This window comes from Hevea brasiliensis, chromosome 1 (assembly GCF_030052815.1).
Source record: "Hevea brasiliensis isolate MT/VB/25A 57/8 chromosome 1, ASM3005281v1, whole genome shotgun sequence".
Taxonomy (NCBI): Eukaryota; Viridiplantae; Streptophyta; class Magnoliopsida; order Malpighiales; family Euphorbiaceae; genus Hevea; species Hevea brasiliensis.
In genome coordinates this window covers 1,476,138-1,499,552 of record NC_079493.1, presented here as the reverse complement: position 1 = coordinate 1,499,552, position 23,415 = coordinate 1,476,138, and the positions used below count along the sequence as shown (strand labels likewise).

At 33.4% G+C, this 23,415-nt stretch overlaps 2 protein-coding genes across 7 annotated transcripts; one reads left to right on the top strand and one right to left on the bottom strand.

The window, feature by feature from the left end:
* The first annotated feature begins 4,993 nt into the window (after positions 1-4,993).
* On the top strand, positions 4,994-13,461 carry LOC110645787 (uncharacterized). Of its 6 annotated transcripts, XM_021799034.2 has the most exons (9): positions 4,994-5,171; positions 5,721-5,949; positions 6,176-6,288; positions 9,550-10,314; positions 10,454-11,553; positions 12,273-12,340; positions 12,463-12,591; positions 12,756-12,917; positions 13,020-13,461. In XM_021799034.2, exons 4-9 carry the CDS (start codon positions 10,262-10,264, stop codon positions 13,242-13,244), a joined length of 1,737 nt encoding a protein of 578 aa, XP_021654726.2. In that variant the 5' UTR covers positions 4,994-5,171; positions 5,721-5,949; positions 6,176-6,288; positions 9,550-10,261; the 3' UTR covers positions 13,245-13,461. The 6 variants fall into 6 exon arrangements, with proteins under 6 accessions (XP_021654726.2, XP_021654722.2, XP_021654723.2 ...); XM_021799030.2 differs by having other exon boundaries at positions 9,550-11,553; XM_021799031.2 differs by lacking the exon at positions 6,176-6,288 and having other exon boundaries at positions 9,550-11,553.
* Positions 13,462-13,763: 302 nt separating this feature from the next.
* LOC110645788 (GABA transporter 1) lies at positions 13,764-19,406 on the bottom strand. The gene is made up of 7 exons (XM_021799036.2): positions 19,134-19,406; positions 18,116-18,346; positions 15,239-15,336; positions 14,955-15,141; positions 14,730-14,857; positions 14,410-14,643; positions 13,764-14,242 (listed from the first exon to the last, which is right to left on the bottom strand). The coding sequence occupies exons 1-7, from the start codon at positions 19,252-19,254 to the stop codon at positions 13,862-13,864; spliced, it is 1,380 nt and encodes a 459-aa protein (XP_021654728.2). The 5' UTR covers positions 19,255-19,406; the 3' UTR covers positions 13,764-13,861.
* Positions 19,407-23,415: the final 4,009 nt, after the last annotated feature.

The window sequence follows — 23,415 nt, the reverse complement described above, 5'->3', positions numbered from 1 at the left end:
TTTCAAGTTTAGCTTGTGCTTTTGGTTCTAGAAGGTTATATAAGGAACAGAAACTGAGTCAAGGAGACCTAGTTATTGAGAGTTTAGTAGGCACAAATTCATACATAATTTCCTGATATGAGAATGACAGTAAGTGCATACCTAGTATTAAGTATGAAAGGACGAACAGAGTAATGACAGGAGTTAAATTGAGTTAGCTACTAAGGCTTGCAACTGTTTTAAACTATGAGCTGGAGGAAGTACTATTTATGGATGAGATTCAATAGATGAAATTGTTGCTGATGAGTAATTTGAGGTTGAAGTTTAGAAAGCTATGGGCAGTATATATGATTATATTAAGGAGAATGAACACGTGAAGTATCTTGTTTGGAATTAAGGCATGACACATATTTCCTACAAATGTGTTAGTTCGGATGGAACTTATAGTTTATGGGGATCATATTCATCCAGATAAGCAATTTCCTACTAAGGTGATAAGGAATGATAATGTTACGATAGTTAAGTTGGAAAAAAAGGGGATACAAGAAAAAAATTTTCTATGGGTAATTATAAGTGTTACATAAGGTGAAGAATGTCTTTGGTAGGAGTAAATCATAGGGTTAGAATTCTTGAAGTAATGATACTAGTATTCAAGATAAGACTAAGAAATAAAAAGAAAGTTAAAGTTGATGATGGGATAGACATCTTTGAAGGAAAAGGTGTAAGGATGAGATAGGACTAAAATTAAGGAATAAGTACAGCAGGTTGAAAAGATACCAACAATACCAAAAATAGGAAAAGGAAAGTGGATAAGATGCAAAGGACAGGAAGAGAGCTCGATAGAGTCAGTTATAATGATGAGGATAAGGAGTGTCTAACCACTGCCCCTGTGTTAACACTACCTATGAGCGGTGAAGGATACACTGCATCGTGGACGCCTCGAGTTGGCCTAGGGTGTGTTTTGATGCGGAATGGAAAAGTAGTGGCTTATGCTTCAAGGCAGCTGAAGAGGCATGAGCAGAACTATCCCACCCATTATTTGGAAATGGCGGCTATAGTCTTTGCACTAAAAATCTGGAGACACTACCTGTATGGTGAAGTGTGCGAGATATACACCGACCATAAGAGTTTGAAGTACATCTTCCAACAGAGGGATTTAAACTTGAGACAGAGGAGATTGATGGAGCTTCTGGAAGACTATGATTGCACCATCCAGTACCACCCTGGGAAGGCCAATGTAGTAGCAGATGCTTTAAGCAGAAAATCTTCTGGCAGTTTGGCGCACATTTCAGCAGAGAAGAGACTGTTGATTCAGGAAGTACATGAGTTGATGGATCAAGGTTTAATCCTAGATCTTTCAGATGAGGGGGTCTTGTTGGCTCATTTTTCAGTGAGGCCAGACTTGCGAGATAGAGTTAGAGTTTCCCAACACAGAGACAAACAATTAATGAAGATCATAGAAAGAGTACAGCAAGATGAAGGTGGTGAGTTTGGATTTGCCAATGATGGTGCCCTAGTGCAAGGTTCTAGGATATGTGTGCCCGATGTGGACAATCTCAGAGATGAAATCATGCGAGAGGCACACTATACACTGTACAATGTCCACCCAGGTTCCACCAAGATGTACCATGATGTGAAAGATAGCTACTGGTGGAATGGCATGAAGAGAGACATAGCAGACTTTGTGTCCAAGTGCTTGACTTGTCAGAAGGTGAAGTTTGAACATCAGAGACCGTCAGGGAAGCTGCAAGAGCTCCCTATCCCAGAATGGAAGTGGGAAATGATCACTATGGATTTTGTGACTGGGTTGCCTCGTACCACGCGAGGGTATGATTCGATATGGGTAATTGTAGACCGCTTAACCAAATCAGCTCACTTCTTGCCTGTGAAGACTACATATTCTGTTGCACAGTACGCCCGACTCTACATTCGAGAAATCGTCAGATTGCATGGAGTTCCAGCTTCCATAATATCTGACAGAGGGCCCCAGTTCACTTCTCGATTTTGGAGAAAGTTGCAGGAGGCACTTGGCACACAGTTGAACTTCAGTACGGCTTTCCACCCTCAGACAGACGGACAGTCCGAAAGGACAATCCAAACACTGGAAGACATGCTTCGCATGAGTGTTTTGGATTTTGGAGGTCGATGGGATGATCAACTAGCTTTGGTGGAGTTTGCCTACAACAACAGTTACCATTCCAGCATAGGAGTAGCACCCTATGAGGCACTATATGGAAGAAAGTGTAGGTCTCCTCTGTGTTGGACAGAAATGGGAGAAGCGAGGGTGCATGATGTAGACTTAGTGTAGTACACCTCAGAGATAGTTTCTTTAATCAGGGAATGATTGAAAATAGCTTTCAGTAGGCAAAAGAGTTATGCAGACCCCAGACGGAGGGATGTGGAGTTTGCAGTGGGCGACTATGTATTCCTGAAGGTTTCTCCAATGAAGGGAGTCATGATATTTGGAAAGAAGGGCAAGTTGGCACCTCGGTATATTGGACCTTTTGAGGTTACTGATAGAGTTGGAACAGTTGCCTACCGGTTGGAACTACCACCCAACCTTTCTCACGTTCATCCCGTATTTCACTTCTCCCTGCTTAGGAAGTACATCCTAGATCCTCCCCATGTACTACGGCAGGATGTAATAGAGCTAAAAGAGAACTTGACCTTTGAGGAGCAACCTGTAGCCATAGTGGACTACTAAGTGAGACAGCTAAGATCAAAACAGATCCCTATGGTTAAGGTTTTGTGGAGGAGTCAGTCAGTGGAAGAGTGCACCTGGGAGTCAGAACGGGACATGCGTAGCAAGTACCCTTATCTGTTCAATGTGTGATCATGTACTTTATTCTGCTTTGTGTAAAATTCGAGGACGAATTTTCTGTAAGGGGGGAAGAATGTAACATCCCTGATTTTTTTTATATATTATTATTGGGCTTCGTGTAGGTATCTTCAATTTGCGAAAATTCGACAGTTGTCCGGATCTGTGAATTTCCGTCCAGACAGACCAGCTACCGGAAAAGTCTCTGAATTGGATCGAGGTTTTGGCTACCCCACCATTGTCAGACGTCCCGAGCGCGTTCCCTAAGTCGGAATCGGCAAAGGTAAACCCGAACCTTGCTTTTTCGTAATTTTCTAGTGCTTAAATAGGATTAAAAATCCATAAAATATTCGTGGTAGCTTAGAAAATTATGATTCTTTTTGCAATAGCTTAGTAATATTGCTAAGGATCGCGGGGCAAAGTTTTAGAATTTTTAGAGCTGATTTGGGCAGTTTTTGCAAATATGGTCAATTATAAGGACTAAATTGAAATTTTACATATTGTGATGGATGATTGATTTGATGGGCCCAGGAGGGGCTGTGTGATGGGATTGAGTTGTGGACATATGGATTATGAATATAGAAGTGTGTTTTGAGCCCTTTTGCAGGTTGGGTAGGTCCTAGGTATAGGGGAGACTTTGCCGGATTTTCAGCACGACTTAGGACGTATTTGGTCTTTTCTTTGTTTGTATTGAGTCAAATTTATTAAATGATTGTAATAAAAATTGTCAGGTGAGCCGGGACAACCTTCTTCCTCCGCCCAGCCGCCTCAGTGATCACCGTCAAGTCTGTGAGTAAAATATTAATTTTAATTGTAATTTCGATATTATTATATGTTCAGCATGCCCATGCATCACTTATATGCATATATTTATGTAGTTAAACTCTAGACACGATTTATGATGCATTGATAACTGTTAAAGTGCCATGATGTTGTTGTGGTAATTTGGAGCAGTGTGCGTGCGTTGTCGTGCGTGTGATGTAGTGTGGACTATGGATAGGACGGGTAGTCACGGCTTGAGTTCTTCGCTGGGACCCGATCCTTCGAGGGGTAGTCACGGCTTGAGTTCTTCGCTGGGACCCTCGATTTGGTTTATTAAGCGAAAGTCCGGCTTGAGTTCTTCGCTGGCACCAGGTTGGATTTAAGAGAGTTGTATAGGGGATCAGCTCCCATATGTTATGATTGATGCTACAGGGTGCGTGAGTGCTCCAAATTACCTTTTTGATGTTATGATGTGAAAATGATGTGGATGTTGCATTTCACTCTACAGGGTGCATTAGTTTTAGATAGTTATAGAGATTATGGTTAAAATTGATATTTTACTCTCTGAGTCGAACGCTCACTCCTGTTCAATATTTTTTCAGGCTACAGGAGGATTTTATTTTGGTTAACCTGCTTTTCTTCTTCGCAGGTTGTTTATCAATATTTGTGTAATTTTATTTACTCCTAGAATTTTCGCATATGTTAGAAATGTTTATTTGATTTGGGTCTGTAAACTAAATTATTATTTTAGACCTGTAAACGTATAATGATATGCATGTTTGATGGATTGGATGAGGGAGCTGAGCTCCCAATTATTTTTATGAGGATATGAGTATGTGGAGGGTGAGCTGAGCTCCCCAATTGAGTATTTATTGTGTTTACAGGTCGGGTGAGTCGAAAACTCCCCGTTGAAAAGTCCATTTTATGGCCGGATTCTGTCCGTTTGTTTTCTTGATATTGGGCCCAAATGGGCCTTAGAGTTGGGTTAATGAACAATTAGGCTTACTACGGGCCTCGGGGGCTTTAGGCTGGCCCAGGTCCTAGTGCCGGTCCGGCCCATAGGTTGGGTCGTGACATATTTCATAACGTATATTTACATAAATGACCTTCTATTTTGATTTGTTATATTTATATTTTCTATTTTTATTAAATTTAATTTTTAAAAATTAAAATATATAAAATGATACATATATTCTTACTATTTACTTTGAACTAAGTTAAATAATATTTATCAATTCTAAAAATAAAACTTTAAAATGAATAATAAATGAAAAGTAAACCACTTGGTTTGGATAATGAATTAATAATATATACTATCTTATGTATAATAATTTAATTATATTTTTAATAATTAGAAAAAACAAAATTTTCTTTAAAATTTTATGTTTTTTTAAACTATGGAACTAAACGACGTCGTGCTTTAGAAATTGGGCATTGGCAGACGCCAAATCCCTAATTTTTTGATTTTCCAAAACCATCTCTCTCTTTCGCTTTCTCTGTTCCCATTCGGAAAATCGCCACCTCCCTGTGTCTCGCCGGCTACTGCCTGTCGCGAATCAAGAGCGCTGGCCACCAGCCTTAGTCATCCATACCCAATTTCAGTTCTTTCGCTGTAAGGCCACGTAGTTCTTATTGCTTTGATGTTTGAACTTAATCATCTTCCTGCTTTCTTGGTTGTAATTTTCCATTTCATTTTCAAATTTTATTTTAAAAAATGATATTTCATCCATTTTTCATAGTATTCATCTTTGTCTAATGGCAATGCATCAGAATTGCAACCACTATTAAGTGTAGATGATAGAAAATTAATAATTCAGTGGAACGTTTGCATTCTTTTGCCTGTCTTCTTGGGTATCTGATTCTTAATGGTGTTTCAAGTCTGGTTTTACGGATAATAAATTTGTTATGGTCGTGCATTATGAAGAAAAGCTTTTTTTCTTTTTAAATATTTTCATCTTCATCTCTTAATATGCATGATGAAGTTCAATGTGTTCATCTTTTATCTGGATAACAAAATTATTTTAGATGATTAAGTTTATGTTGTTTTCCTTTAGTTCGTTTAGAGTTCAACATCTATTAGTTTAAGTTGAATGTTATAATAAAATTATCAGTAGAATTTCCACTTTTATATGAGCATTTAGAGGATTTTATACATTGGCAGCTGCCTAGCCTATCTGGATTCAACTGGGAAAATAAAAGCCTTTTGGATTGAAAAGAGTTGGTGATATATCATATCTGACCTGCAAGTTTACCCTTCGTACAAGTGGGCAAATATATGAAAGTGTGTAGTTCACTCAAACATAGTTCCATGGGCTAAGAGAATGAACTATCTTCTTCACAGCAGCGGTTATCCTGCACTACCTGCTTTGATGCTCTCTGGTTCTGCTATTGTACTTAGCTTCATCCTTTCTCTTTTTCTATCTTTCAGAATCTTTTTTTTTTTCAATTTTTTTTATTATAATAAATTTGACACACACGTTCATGCATCAACTTGAAAATCAGATAGTTCCCTTTCGGATCTTCCAATTTTTTTTCTTGGTTTCCAATTTTATTATTATTTTAAAACCACCTTAGAATTAAATATATTGGTCTTGTTGTTGTGGTGAGCTGTCCCAGTACATCAAATGCAGCAGTATTTTAGGCTAGGAGTTCTTGATAATTGTTCTGAGAAATGGAGTGCTCTGTTAGACTATTTAACCCTCAAGACCAAACAGTCTTCCCAATTGCAGGTACACCGTTTTAACTTGTTTATCTAATTTAAGTTTTGTTTTATCTTCTATTCACTTCAAGGATTTTCTTTTCCTTGTGTTGGATGACTTAGCATTTGATTCTGGAATATTAGGGAAATAGTAGTGTGTTTTAGAGAATGAGAGAGATATGTAAACTACATGAATATGTGTAGGAATTTTCAAGGAAAACCTGTGAATGTTTTTCTCTATTTCTAGGCTATCCTTATGCTTGTACTTGTAGGAGAAACCTTACTTATTCGAACTTAAAAAAATTGTAAGGTAAATTTCACACATGCATATGGGAGGTTATTAATGATGGGAAAATGCTATTTGCACCATCTGTTTTTACTTCCTCAATCATCTACAACCTCTGATTTTTTTTTTTTCTGCATCAACAACATTTTGCCATTTTAGCTGGGATAAAGTGGTGGTGTAGAAATGCCAGCAGATGTTGCACTAGTTAGAGAAATGTCACTGCCAATACCATTGGTTATGAGTGCACTTTTACATAGAGATAGTACATTTTACTACCTATTCATGGTGTTTAGGTTGGAACCACTGAAATGATTCCTAAGTTGAGAGTTCCCATACAACTCAACTCAACTCAACTAAGCCTTTATCCCAAAAAATTGGGGTCGGCTATATGGATTCGCTTTTTCCACTCTGAACGATTTTGGGTTAAATCCTCAGAAATATGTAATGCTTCTAGGTCATGTTGTACTACTCTCCTCCAAGTCAATTTAAGTCTACCCCTTTTTTTCTTTCTATCCTCTAACATAATGTGCTCTACTTGTCTAATTGGAGCCTCCGTATGTCTACGCTTCACATGACCAAACCACCTCAATTTCCCTTCTCTTAACTTATCTTCAATTGGCACTACTCCAACCTTTTCTCTAATACTTTCATTACGGACTTTATCTAGTCTAGTATGGCCACTCATCCACCTTAACATTCTCATCTCTGCAACTCTTATCTTAGATGCATACGACTCTTTCAGTGCCCAACACTCACTATCATATAACATAGCCGGTCGTATGGCTGTACAATAAAATTTTCCTTTCAATTTATTGGGAATCTTACGATCACATAAAACTCCAGTGGCACGTCTCCATTTCAACCATCCGGCTTTAATCCTATGACTAACATCCTCCTCACATCTCCAATCTACTTGAAGGACCGAGCCCAGATATTTAAAGTGATTACTTTGGGACAGTACCACTCCATTCAAATTAACTCATTCCCTATCACCAGTTTGGCCTTCACTGAACTTGCAATGCATGTATTCTGTCTTTGTTCTACTTAACTTAAAACCCTTTGACTGTAGAGTACTTCTCCAAAGTTCTAGCTTTCTATTGACTCCTTCTCGTGTCTCATCTATCAGAACAATATCATCCGCAAATATCATGCACCAAGGAATACTATCTTGTATATGTTTCGTCAGTTCATCTAAAACTAATGTAAAAAGGTAAGGGCTTATGGCTGATCCTTGGTGTAATCGAATTGAGATCGGAAAATCTCTTGTGTCCCCTCCCACTGTGCGCACAATAGTAGTTGCTCCTTCATACATATCTTTTAATACTTGTATGTACCTAATAGATACTCTCTTTTGTTTTAACACATTCCATAGGACCTCTCTTGGAACACTATCATAAGTCTTCTTCAAATCAATAAAAACCATGTGTAGATCTTTCTTGACATCTCTATATTTCTCCTTCAAGCTTCTAATGAGAAAGATCGCTTCTATAGTTGAACGACCGGGCATGAAACCAAATTGATTGAGAGAGATAGAAGTATCATGACGTAGTCGATGCTCCACAACTCTTTCCCACAACTCTCTCCCATGCTGAAATAAAATTCTGGACCTTAGTTTTTGTTCATTTTCTTTATGGTATGATGTCATAATTAAACCATGACCTTGCTGTTTGCCATGGTAACTGGTGAGGCAACTTATTTAATCTTTGTTTTGTCCGTACTATGGTTCATTTTTTGTCTCAATTGTATTGTTCTATTATACCTTTTCATTTTATGCTCCTTACTATGACCTTAATTTACTGTTTCAGATCATCTTCTTGTATTATTTTTGTTTTCCCTTTTATTTTCTTTATTAGGCTGAGATAATCATAGTTATTAAAAGCGCGTCTCAGGCTCAAGGCTCACCAGGCTCGAACTCTAGCGCCTTATGTGTCTTGATGTGCACCTTTGCTCCAGGCACAATATTCTAGAAAGCCATTCCTTTTTAATTTCTACCTTTAGGGAGCACTTTTACTGGCAAAAAGGACTACGACTTAAATTTGATATTTGCCGATCTATAAGAATCCTATATTAACGCATTAGGAAGTTTTTGGAGTTAATATCGCTACTGATAACTAATCATCAAAATCTCATCAAACCAGCACACCCAAGATTGCCAACCTCCCATATTTCCATTTACAATACTACCACTCTATTATTATCTTTTTTAAAAAAAATGTTACATCTACACCTATTTCAAGATATGTGCCAAAGGAAAAAGGAAAAACATCACATTTATTTGACTTTTATGGATTTTTATTTATTTATTTTTTTTTTACTTTTTTGCCTCACCTCGCTCAGTGCCTTGCCCCTAAGCTTCAGGACCCTTTGGCGCCTTACTGCGTCTTGAGCCTTTAATAACTATGGAGATGATACGTGACATTTGGATGAATTAATGTTTATACTGTGATGCTTTACATTATTATTTGAAGCAGGTTGTCTAAAGTCTTTATGCCTAAAATAAATAGTTGAGTGGTTTCTCTAGTCATTCCGATGGATGGGTGGAGTTTTTTTATTTAAGGCTACAAATGAGGAGCATTGATGAGAATTATATGCATATATAGCAGATAGAAAAAAGAAAACTTTGTTGAGAACATTATAAATAAAACTTCGTCGAGAACATTATAATTGTACAAGGAGAGAGAATCAATGCATAAGTTTTGTATCTCCAATCTATTACTTTTGGGCTTTAAATATTTTTAAGATTGCATTTGGATAAATTCAGAATTTTAAATAATCATCTTTCTATGGTCTAACGGACAGCCCATTGTTTTTTTAAACTAGTTATTGGTAGGGATCTCATGACGTAATAACGCGTTTTTGTTTAATGACATGGATTTCAAAATCGCAATGCATGTTAGAGATCCGTTTTTCTTCTTTTTTTTTCCCTCTTCAAGTAAGTACATAGTTTGATTAGGTTTCTCTTTGTGCTCTGCCGTTGAAAGCATTTTCATGGGTTATCAAACGCAGGAAATTTTAGACACTCGTAAGAGAGCCAAGCCCCACATTTGGACTTTTCGTACACCAGAAGAAGCATCATATCACTGGAAAGAGTTGTTCGGACATTTGGATGAAATGGAATGAGGACCCAATATTAATTTTACAGCTCCTCTTTAGAGATGTTGATGACTTTGTTTTGTTTTTGCTTTACAAAAATAAGAGAGTATAGAAACATTTAGTTGTTTTTTTTTTTATTTTTTTTAATTGTGTATTCTTGTTTTCCAGTCAATAGAAATGATTTGTTTTATCATTGTGAGTTGGCATAGTTCTGAAAGAGCTTGAAATCAAAATAAGTGCAATACAATAGTGCTCAACCTGGTTGACTCTACAACCATAATGCATCTTGCTTTAAATTCAAAATCATTAAAATATATATATATTCAATATTTTTCATAGGATGCATTGTTCATATTTGGAAATTAAATCCCTTAAAATTATTTAAAAAATGTAAGATTCATTGTAACAACTAATAATTATTTTATTACTAAATTACGCAAAAATATTTGATAATTTTTATCAATTAAGGCAGATCCTCTCTCCTTTACAATTAGTAAAAACAAGTAAATATTATAACCGTAAAATTATTAAATCACATGCCAAACAAAATCATACAATTTTGCCCATTATTCCTTAAAAGCCAGTGCACCTGGTCAATTTTGAAAGATTTCAGGCTATTCATCGGATGAAGAAAAACCGGTCAAGTTTTCCTTTATGGCACCTTTTCGATACCCACCAGTAAGTTCAAAACCCTTTCCTTCCTCTCTTCCTCACCTTTCTTAATACAAATGGATTATAGTGAGAGGTCAAGATTTATACTTTCTCTCTCTATTTTTCACCATATATACATGTGCGTGTGTGTTTATATGCATACAAGGCAAAGAGAAGCTGCTGTTGCATGCATGGAAGATAAAAGCATGATAACCAAAGCCTCACAGCTGTCTCCGGTTACCACAAAGAATGACTCTCTGGTGAGCCAGGTGGTGCACCAGGAAGCCAAAAAGCCAAAAGCTGGCGGTAGTGGTGGTGCAGTTGCAGGAGGTTCTGGAGGAGGCTCGGTGAGTGCTGAAATAGCAAAAGAGCCAAAACCTGGTGGTAGTGGTTATGGTGCAGTTGCAGGAGGTTCTGGAGGAGGCTTGGTGAGTGCTGAAATAGCAAAAGAGCCAAAACCTGGTGGTAGTGGTGGTGCTGCAGTTGCAGGAGGTTCTGGAAGGGGCTGGGTGAGTGCTGAAATAGCAAAAGAGCCAAAACCTGGTGGTAGTGGTGGTGCTGCAGTTGCAGGAGGTTCTGGAAGGGGCTGGGTGAGTGCTGAAATAGCAAAAGAGCCAAAACCGGGTGGGAGTGGTGGTGCTGCAGTTGCAGGAGGTTCTGGAAGAGGCTCGGTGAGTGCTGAAATAGCAAAAGAGCCAAAACCTGGTGGTAGTGGTGGTCGTGCAGTGGCAGGAGGTTCTGGAGGAGGCTCGGTGAGTGGTGAAATAGCAAAAGAGTTAAAACCTGGTGGTAATGGTGGTGCAGTTGCTGGAGGTTCTGGAAGAGGCTCGGTGAGTGCTGAAATAGCAAAAGAGTCAAAACCTGGTGGTAGTTGTGGTGATGCGGTTGCAGGAGGTTCTGGAGGAGGCTCGGTGAGCGCTGAAATAGCAAGAGAGCCAAAACCTGGTGGTAGTGGTGGTGGTGGTGCAGTTGCAGGAGGTTCTGGAGGAGGCTCGGTGAGCACTGAAATAGCAAAAAAGCCAAAACCTGGTGGTAGTGGTGGTGGTGGTGCAATTGCAGGAGGTTCTGGAGGAGGCTCGGTGAGTGCTGAAATAATAGGGAAAAGAAAGAGAGGGAGACCGAAGAAGTTCGATATGGATTCAGAAACAGTATCGCTGCCTGTGTCTCCTCCACCTGACTTTACATCTTCACTATCAGGGACTTATGAGAAGCGAGGCAGAAGGCGTCCCTATGGTTCTGGTAGACTGCAACTCTTGGCTTCCCTTGGTGAGTTTTGATTTTTATTGATTGATATTTTTGGATTTTCTATTTAGACAAGCAAGGAATTTCAATTTTTTTGTAGAGTTTTATGCCTCGTGAGATTGTGTTTATAAATGAAAGATTTGTTTATGCTTGTTTTTGTGCACTTTCTTTATTGGAGAGTCTTGAGCATTGGAGATGCCCTCAACTGACAAGCTGTAGAGCCTCGTACAGTCGAATTGATGCGGTTTTTACCTTTTTTTTTTTTTGACAAAATCTTTCGTTGCATGAGAGAGAGAATTGTTAATTTCTTTTGTGAGAGGTAGTTTAATTAGTTTAATTTTCTATGCTGAAATTGAATGAAATGCTACCCTTTAAGTTTCCTAGGAAGATTAAGGCTGAATAAATAATGAAAGCGCAGAAATGAAAAAGCTCGAGGAGAATAGTATGAGTAAAGATCTGATTTTTATTCTGATGAATGTAAAGGGTTGAACCCTTAAAGTTCCATTTGCATGATTGTATCAAGATATACGTATCCTGATGGATGAATTACAGATATGCAAAGAAAAAAAGCGTTATTAATGTACTTTAAGGTGCATTTGGTTAGTTTAGTCGCTATACGAAATTCATTTATTATTCTCCGCAATTGGTCTAAAGAAGTGAATACTTCATCCAATTTATGAAGATTACTTTTCGTGTTAATGCATTCTATTTTTTCTTCATGCCATAATATTATGTTTGTTTAGGTGATTATGAAGCAGAAACAGCAGGAGGAAGCTTCACTCCTCATGTAATGCTTGTGGATCCTGGAGAGGTATTGTTAGATGATGTTTTGCTGGTACTTTTATATGCTAATTTTGCCTGCCATTACTTGGCTTGTTTCTTCATTCTGTTTGGCTTACATCTAAGCAGATCTCTTTTCTTCACTATAATCAGGATATTTTAAGTAAGATTTCATCATTTGCTGAAAGGGGTCCTCTAGCAGTTTGCATTCTTTCTGCTACTGGTGCTGTCTCAATTGCGACTATAACTGAACCTTCTTATGGTGGAATTTGGCGATATAGGGTTTGATCTCACATCTAATCTCCTCTAGATCCTGCAATGCGAGAAGCCTTGTGCATTGAATGATCTATTTACTTATGTATATTTTGATGTTCTGCAAGGCTCCAAATCCTCAACTAGCTACTCTAATGCAAAGAAACTAAAAAGAGTATATTGTTTTTCTGCAGGGCCTCTTTGAAATTCTCTCCTTATCTGGGTCTTTCACACTTGATGAAACAAGCGGTGCACATCGCAAAACTGGCGTGTTAAGTGTTTCCCTGGCAAAACCTGATGGCCGTGTTTTCGGTGGTACTGTTGTTGGGCCTTTAATAGCATATAATCCTATTCAAGTATGTTCCTCCTTTCCTATATCTAATTCTCCAAGAAAGAAATAATCTTTGTCTGCATCTTTTTATTGGGAGACTCACATTGGGTTTGTTTCTATTTATCAGCTTATTGTTGCCAGCTTTAAGCAGAATATCTTCAAGGAACTAAAACTGAGGCAACTAGCAGAATCTGCAGCAGCTGCTGGCAGTGTGCTTGGCAATGCAGGAACCGCAGAAGGTGAAGGCCATGGAACAAGACCAACATCCACAAATGGTTCTGAAGCAGGTAACACAACCACATTCGATCCTCGGAACGTCATCAAGTCAGAACCTGGAAATGAAGATCTCTAAATGTTTGCCTATGACTACAGTCTAGCTAATAACTGAAATCTTGGACTCTTTCTTGTTGTTTGTGTAGTGTCTCTCATCACATGATCCCTTGGTTGGGTCTTAAAAGATGATTTCAGGGATATCATTTTCTTGCAGAAACTGAATAAATGTTTCATTTTCTAAGATGCTATGGCATGAATATGTTGAACAGAAAATGAAATGTAATCTTCTTCTCAAATCTATATGGTCTTCGCCTTTCTTTTTTTTTTTTCAGTGAATATGCAAGTTCATTGCCTCTGTATTTGAACAGAGAAAATAGCATATACAGGCAAGATTTTAAAATAACTACTACTAGTGCCTAGCGAATATTACTTTTGATATGATTTTACTATTAACAAATAATCAATAAAGACTTAATTTTACTGCTGCTATATTTTACCAGCAATGAGTGCTCTTCTTCAAAAGCTTCAACATGAGCACAGTTAAAGCCGAAATCTCCAATTGTAAAGATTGCAGTCCTGCTAAGACAACAACATGAGGTGACCTCAGGATAAGATTAGAGTTTCATTTGCAATTGCAAAGGTTCCCTGAAGCACTAAATCATACACACTAGCTTCTACCGCTACCATCTGATGTGATCAAACATTAGCAAATAACCGATAAGTTTTGGCGTCGAGACTAATTTGTCTGACTGCTGCAATTGCCGCTATAACCCCCAAAGCTGAGAAAACTACTGCAATGCTTGTATTCAACCAGAAAATATAGCTCTTCTTTGATGGCTTAAATGTCAAGTTGAAGAAAACAACAGGCAAGATAAAGTCTAGAGGCATGAAACCGAAAGCTCCAATCAATGAATTGATGTCTCCAAAAAATGGAAGCATTGCTGCTATTGTAGTTGCTATGATCACAGACAATGACCTTGAGACAAACCTCGGGATAACGTTACGAGCAGAGAATTCCTTGCTTTTGGGGTCTGCAAATGTTCGTTCCAGCGCTTCATTTGTAGGCTGCAAGTAAACCTGTAGCAGAGAACTTGTGATTAAGATGACAATGTGGTGGAGTGCTTGCCTCATAGTGCAGAAAGTCAGGTGTTTGAACCCTGATAGACTCACAGTGCAGAAAATCAGGAGTTTTAAACCCTGATAACTTTGTTGTACTAAAAAAAAGGAAGAGAATATTTTCTTACCACAGCAACTGCTGATAGTTGGAGAATAGTGAAGATATTTGTCATCAAAACAAACCATTTAGGCACCAAAGGCTTCCCATTACTTACAAAGTTGCTAAGGATTAGACCTTCAGCTCGGTTACCAAAAGCCCAATACCCAGAAATTGCAACACTAAAGAATGTCACTGCAACTACAGCATAACATACACACAATCCCTTGAACATCTTCCCTTTCACAGGTTCTGCTATGGTTGCCTGCAACCATTAATTATTTCATTAAACTGAACTTCTCATCTCACTACAATTAGCATGTAGTTGAAGGCAACTAGACTAATTCACACCTGAATTTCTGGGATGATCCCATTGCCATATGTTGTGGCAATTATGGCAATGGCATTAAAGATACCAAAAACTCGATCTTGGGTGTCTCCATTTAGAGAATAATCCTTAAGTTCTTTCGACGAATTTCCTGTAAAAAATAAATAAACTATGTTGTATAAAAACGAGGTATCATTACTCATACTATGTTAAAGTATCATTAATAGGTATTATTTTCGCATGCATACCGATATGAACCGAACTGGCAGTGGCACAGGCACTATAAGCTAGGCAAAGAAGCAAAGACACCAAATTGATGTGCCGCAGGGAATGAAAAGATGGGATTTGAGCTAGTATTAACATTAGGCATCCAAATATTAAGACAAACTCATAAAGCTTCATAGTCCCATTAGGGTTTGATAGCAAGTAAATTGCCTGCAGATATAAAAGTAAGTAATAAATAATTAAAAAAGGTTCAAATTCTGATTTTAGGTAAATTTTGAAATAAGAATACAAACTCGAACTCATGCACCTTCATGCATTGGCCTCCAAGAAGTGTGGAAGCAACAACAGCACCAAAACACACTGTGAATTGAATTGGGCCCACATAATACCTGCCCCATCTTGGCCCTACCAAACCAAAATTAATTTCATCTTAATATTTTAAGAACATGGTAGCATAAATAGAATAAAATTAAAATAAAAATTGAAACACCAGAATTCATGCAGTCCTATACAATAGCTTACTATGAACATTGTGGATTTATTTATATAAATTTTAAAATTAATTTTCACATAAATAAAATTTAATAAATTTTTTATTTAAAACCATTTTGATTAATTCGATTTTAGTTGAATCAGTATAATATTAATTTGATTTCGATTTAAAATCTGATTTTAATCAAGTTTATCCGAAAATAGGTAAGATTTTTATTTTTTAAAAAAAGAAATTTATAATTTGGTTATTAAGTTTTGCTCTATATTATATTTTAGTCCTTAAATTTTAAAAAATTAATTATTTAGTCCTTAAATTTTATATTATATTACACTTTAATCCTTGAATTTTGATAAATAAATTATTTAATTTTTTTAATTTAATATATAAAATAATTTAGACCCTATAATTTTAATATTTATAACAATTTTATCTATTAACAGAAGGATTAAATTATTCTATATATTAAAATTAGAGGGACTAAAGTATAATATAATATAAAATCTAAATATTGAATAATTAATTTTTAAAAATTTAAGAATTAAAATATAAGATAAAGCAAAATTCAGCAATTACATTGTAAATTTAAAAAAAAAAAAAAAAACACAAGATTGCAGTGATATTTGACCTCTCCAGACACCAGTAATAACTTATTATAAGCTAATAATGTAAAAAGATGTATATTTTTATACTCAATTAATTATGATTAGTGGGTTTTATTTTATTTTTTTTCAAAGATTAGTGGATATTATTGACTAAGGATTTTTCTCACCTTTTTTAACAGTGGACTTCCAGAGGATCCAAAGCAGTCAAAAGAAATCCAAATTGTTGTAGTATCCTTTTCACATTCTTTTATTTTTTTCAATTTTCTAAAGGATAAATCAGTCATCATCAAGTGAAATTAACTTTAAATATGATCATCAAGGAATAAAAAAAATTAATATTATTTCTTTGAAGGATATATATATATATATATATATATATATATATATATATATATATATATATATATATATATATGAATATGTATTCTATCATATGCATCAAACAGTAAAGCCCATTATTTCAAACAGTCTTCATCATGACCCAATCACTAAAAAATTGAAATTAGTGTTTACTGAAAATTTTTATTTAAATTTAATTTATTATTTATTTAATTTATTATTTATTTAATAGATGAGTTACATCATATATTTTATATTTTATTCTAAATTCATAATAAATTAGGTTTAGATAAAAAAAAAATTCTTACTTTTTATATCTGTGTGGATGAAAAAATTATACAATAAAATTGATGTATATATAACAGTTTCATATATTTAATGGATGAGTCTTATCATACATTTATATCTTAAGTCCATAATATATTAAATTTAAGTAAGAAAAGTCCTTACTTTATATATATGTGGGTGGAAAAATTATATAATAAAATTGATATATATATATTAGTTTCATTGTAATCGTTGATTGTAGTAGATTTTATATGAATTTCACCAAAATTTAATGGTTATAATAAAATTATTATTATATATATATATATATATATATATATATATATATATATATATATATATATATATATATATATATATATAAAAGTTTCATCAGATAAAATTTGTGTATTTTTTATTTGTTGATATGAAAAATAATGAAGGATAATTATTTTTCTTTTCAAATTTAATAAAATTCAACTTTGTGATAGACTTAAATTAAATTTCTTGATTATTGGAGTATTATATTCATTTTGTGGATAGTGATGGTGGTGGTATTTAACTGTCTCACTACTAACCCATCACAAGTAGCATAGCAAAACTTAATTAAACAAGTAATGGACCAAGTCAATTTTCAAATTTTCAAATATGCACCAATAAATTTGGACCAATTATTTATATAATCAAGCAATAATTTTTTATGAGCGTCTTATATAAAATAATGAACCAATAAATAAATAAATAAATAAAATGATTTAAAAACTTTTTTAAAAAATTAATGAACTATGTTATTTATAAATAAAAATTAATTATTAAATCATAATAATAATGATTAATTTATTATTTTATATAATTCTCCAAATTATATTTTATGCACAAAAAAAATAAAAAATTAAAAAAAAGCACTAATCTGGAATCGAGTGTATGGAAGTAGAGAGAGAGGACAAGTCTAATGACTAATGTGTAGGTGTGAGATAGAGAAATGGGTTAGCAATTGAACATGGAGGGGGCAGGCCAAATCACAATGTGTAGTACAAGTTTAGCCATTGGACAATTATTACAATGATGGTCATGAATCTTGTTAGGTACCTTGCATTAAAAAAGCATGGAAAAAAAAAAAAAGAAAAATTTCCTTTTTATGTTTTATTATTTATTTTTATAACTATATTCTATTCATTCATTTTTTTAATTATATTCTTAATTTTTTATTTAAAAAATACATATAAAATAATATGAAAAGCTAATTATAAAACATGACAATTTTTATATGATAAATATCATGTACGTGATAATATAAAGAGAAAATCTGTTCATATAATAATATCAAAATGAAATATGCCTAATATATATAGACATATATAAATTTGATAAATTGAAGTATTAATATAAAAAAGAGTTGGTGCATTAATATATTTATTTTAATAATAATAATAATGAAACATGTAAAAATAAAGGAAGGGAATTAAGAGAAGAGAGGGGTTACCCAAGATGTGATTAGCCATGTCCCTAAAGCGAAGTTGGCGATGACCCAAATGAGCATGGTGTTCAAGAACAAGAGACAACAAATTGTACGAATAGAAAGTGACCAAAGCTCCAATAATCAAGCATGAAATTCCACCAACCCATCCAAGAAATGTCAAGGCATATGGCAGACTGAGTAGTGGTGGTGCTACTATTGATGTTGTCAAGTGGTATCCACAATGCATCCATGATCCTACACATTATTATTATTATTATTATTATTAATCATTTCAATTTATTTATTTTCTTTTTGTTAATTTCCATTCCAATAAGTCAAAGCAATCGCCATTTTTCCTTTGTCTTTTATAAGCGACATAAAGCTACCAATATCTTTTACAAGTAAAATATATGACTAAAGTGTGGCAAAGAAGAAGAAATCAAATAAGCAATCCCAAGAAGAGAATATAATTATATATCATTTTTTATAATTTAATTTTTATTAAAATTTAAACTCAACACTTTATAATTTTAAAATTGATTTTAATAGTAATACATGAAAGTTGATTATTGTTATGATAAGAACTTATAAAGAAGTAATCACAAATATTTTTTAGTTCATTAGGTTAAACTTAATTCTGCTCGCATTGAAGAGATTCATTATTGGAATAAAATGTTCTTAGTGGGGACTTTCTCCATTCATATGAATCAAACATTCAACTTTAATTAAAAAATAGAGAGTTTTTTATTACTCATATTAACTTTATTTATTGAAATACTTTTTTTTCGTTGTAACTATAGAATTCAAATATTGATAATTAAACATAAAGAAAGTAAAATACATACTTGTCAAATTGAAATTACGTAAAACTACCAATAAATAGGATCAAGATTCAAGAATGTTATATTAACAGATTCAAACCTTATTGGCTTTCCATTCAAGGCTCTCCAATCAAGAAGATAAACATTTACCACCAAAGAATGGATAGAAAGCAATAAAGAAGAAAAGAAAGTATTTATAATAATAATAATTATTATTATACCTTTGGATTTGAGGACAAAAAGAGCACCAGCATCAAGGTCTTCCTTTTGAACGTGGAGAGGTTCTTGCTTTGGGACTCTATAATTAGCATCCTCTTCTCCATGCATTACTGTGGTACCCATCTCTCTCTCTCTCTCTCTCTCTCTAAGATTATAATGATGATGAGTTGAAGAGAGCAAAGAAAGGAAATTTATAGTGAATGAGCTGATCAAGCTGCTTTTGAAAATGATAATGATGATGATGGTTTTAGGTATGACTTATGACTCTCTGTGAGCTAAGAGAAAGAAAGCTAAGGCTACTTACCAGTCCAACTTTTTATTCACATTTTCAGCAATATTGGCTAAGAGAAGACAATGACAATTTGACATCAATACCCTCTCCCTTCATCCCAGCCCACGTTTTACAAGTCGGTAAGCGGCACTTTAGTTGCCGATGCCGCATGCAGTGGGCAACTTGCAAGAAGCAGTCTTATTAAATTTGGCCTGGAAGTTGACCGGTAAAAAAATTAGGTGAATAGATCAGTAATTTAATATGTAAATCAATAATTCAACTAGTGATTTATTAAAAGTTAATTAAATATATATAATTTAATTAAAAATTAATTAAATATAATAATTATTAATATAAATAAATAATAAATATAAATTAATTAAATTTTAATTATTTAAATGAAACTTTAATATTTATTAAGTTATATTTAATAAATTTTAATAGTATTTTTAAATTTTATGTAAAAGTATATAAGTAATATAATGCATAAAAATTTATATAAATAGATAATTTTGTTTTAATATTTATAAAATATTAAGAATATGTTAAAAAATAAATATCTTGAAATAAAAAAGAATACACATAACTATCAAACTAGCTCAATTAATTTTAATTTTAAAAACTTTTTTATGAAGTTTTGAGTTGAATTTTCTATACCAATACTAAAAACGAAAAAAATTATATTGAATAATTGAACCTCATTGATCAACTAAGTCACACCAGTTTATCGGTTCAACCGTCGGGTTGACTATATCACATCGGATCACTTTATTATCTGAATTAATTACAAATTCAGACCTATTTAAGAGTCTATTCACTAGTTCATTAGTTCAATTAGCCAGTTTAGTTCGAATTTAATAACTTTGATTGCAAGGATAATATATATATATATATATATATATATATATATATATATATATATATATATATATATATATATATATATATATATAATCTCAAGTTTAATCGAGATGTGGGTTTGCTTATTCGTTGATATTGATCTTTGAGATTAATGTTTAAGAGAATTTTTTTTTGTTATAGTGTTAAAAAATGAGTTTTGAAATTCACATGGAAATAGACTCACAATATATTTTGTCAATAGATGAGGAATTTTTCTTATATAAACTCGGTTTATCATAGATTAATGATACAAGATATATAATAAGACTTATCTATAAAATAAATTAATCCTATATATTTATATCTTAAGTTTATAATAAATCCAGTTTAAATATAAATTTTTTCACTTATTAAATATAAATTTTCTATTCATAATATAACATGAGAGTTGAGTCAAAAAATTTTTTTATCTACACTTAATCTATTATGAACTCAAGATATAAAATATATGATAAAATTCACTTATCAAATAGATATATTTCACATATGAATGCCTTGAATTTACAACAAATTAAATTTAGACAAAATTTTTCCAGTCAGATATAATAGCAAAGTCAAACCACTAATTTTCTTCAGCTTTGTCTGAAATTTTTTATACATTATTTTGAATTTTCTGAACCTCAGCTGATTAAGAAGCTTGGAAGGACAGCTAAACCAAGAGAAATACTAGAGGTTGAGATTGAAAAAATTAATACAACAAACAAGAATATTAGTTGTCCTCATTGTTAGTAATAATTGTTTTATTTTTTGTCGAAAAAATCAACCCCTTTTCATACAATGATGATTCACTCTTTTTTCCATTATAATAAACTAGAAAAAAAATATATGCATTCTTTATATAGAGATATTTATTAATTAAGCAAAGGAAGGAAATTAATTAAGAATTAGTGGAGAAATTGCCTTTTAAAATGAGTGAAAATTAATTTATTAATTAAGAAAAAAATGGTTTAAAAAATAGTCAAATAATTTACTACTAATGTGGATGTGCATTTTTTTATTATTAATTGTTGTGTAAAAGTAACAAGTATACATTTTTTATTAATTTAATTAGCAATTTGTCTTTTATTATTTTGATAGATTAATTTCTCCTTATTGCATGCCGTGTGGCAAGACCAGAAAAAAAATTTGTCTAAGTTATATAAATACTATGAAATTATTTGTGCTTTTATATGTGGCTACTAATAATTTTAATATATAAATTATTTTAATTTATATATTTTTTTAATTTTAATATATGAAAAGAAATAATATTTTGAATTTATTATTAATTATTCCATATTTATTTTTATTACATTTTGTGTAGACTAAATTTTTATCTCTTAAATTTTTAATAATGATATCATAATAAAAATAATTAAAAATTTAGCAATATAATAAAAATATTGATTAAAGATATGAAATAATTCAAAATTGATTAAATCATTGATTATTTTAACTTTTGAAAATATTAAAATTTTATTATATTCGCTTAATATATAAAAGAAATATAATATATTTAAATATTATTACTATTTAGTAATATTAATATTATTTTAAAATAATATTAATAATCTGAAAAGTATAAAAGTTGTGCAAAAGATTGCTGATAATTATTTTTTTAATAAGTTATTTGCAGTAAGATAGTATAATTATACAATAAGAATTTAATTTTATTGGGGCGATGTCACGACTCAATCTATGGGCTTGACCGGCACTAGGACCTGGACCAGTCTAAAGCCCTCGAGACCCATAGTAAGCCTAACTATTCCTCAACCCAATTCGAAGGCCCATTTTGGCTCAATTTCAAGAATTCAACCAGACAGAGTCCGGCCATAAAATAGACCATTTAGTGGGGAGTTTTTGACTCGCTCGACCTTTAAACACAATATATAATCAATTGGAGAGCTTAGCTCACCCTCTACATACTCATAATAACATAAAGCCCAATGGGAGCTCAGCTCCCTCATCCAATCCAATATACATGCATATAATAAGTTTACAGGTCCAACATGGCAATTATATCACAGACTCAAATCAAATAAATATTTCTAACACATGCGGAGTCTAAGAATTTTAACCCCATAGAACAAAAACACATTAAAAACTATTAATAGACCTGCAAAGAAGAAAAACAGGTTAACTATAACAATAATCCTCCTATAGCCTGGAAAAATAATGAACAGGAGTGAGCATTCGACTCAGAGAGTAAAATATCAATTTTAATCATAATCTCTATAGCTATCTAAAGCTAATGCACTTTGTGGAGTGAAATGCAACACCGTCATAGATTTCATACAAATCACATCAAAAAGGCAATTTGGGGCACTCACACACCCGATAATGTCAAACAATACATATACAGGGGCTGATCCCTGTCGACACCATATTTTGGCCGATCAATGAAGTCAAGGGACTTTAAAATCGACTTTATAAGCCGCTCTCAGCAGACGTCCTGCGATCACAAATGACTTTTCCGAACTCATCGATTGCTCGACCACGAAATGAACCGATCCCACACTTAGTTAATCGTTTTCCGATCTCTTATCAGATGGATTCGAATCAATGACAAGTCTCCGGACCATCCAGTCTTGCCTCCGATCTATCTTTACAACTATTGTGGAAATTCATTTAGTTAATGTTAGGATTAGGCTTCTCACTTGACTGTCCCAGATATTCCTTAAAATAAAGTTAAGTTTTCTATCCGGTCTAATGATGATCCCGACCTCAAGAATTCAAATTGAGTCTTTTCAATTATAATGTTCTAAAGTTTTACCCGATGTTTGGTCATGGCTGAGTCCGATCTCATGCTTACGAGTGATGTCTTTCCGATCTCTTATACTTAGGTCAATAGTTGCTTTAAAGTTTAATGTTCTAATACATTCAAACAATTAAGTACTCATACAATTGGGATGCTTTTCGATCTCATCAAGAAATTGAACAAAAAAGAGGACTTTAATTCATTTCAAAATAAAAATTTACAAGTCATTCGGCAAGAGGGTCTCCCCTAGCCTGCTCCCCAGATACATTATCAATTCTCTCATCCCTTCCCTCTCTCTCGGGCTCCTCCTTGCTCTCCTCTTCATCTCTAGGAGCAAGATCCACCATCCAGGAGAAGTCTTCCTCAGGATAGCACT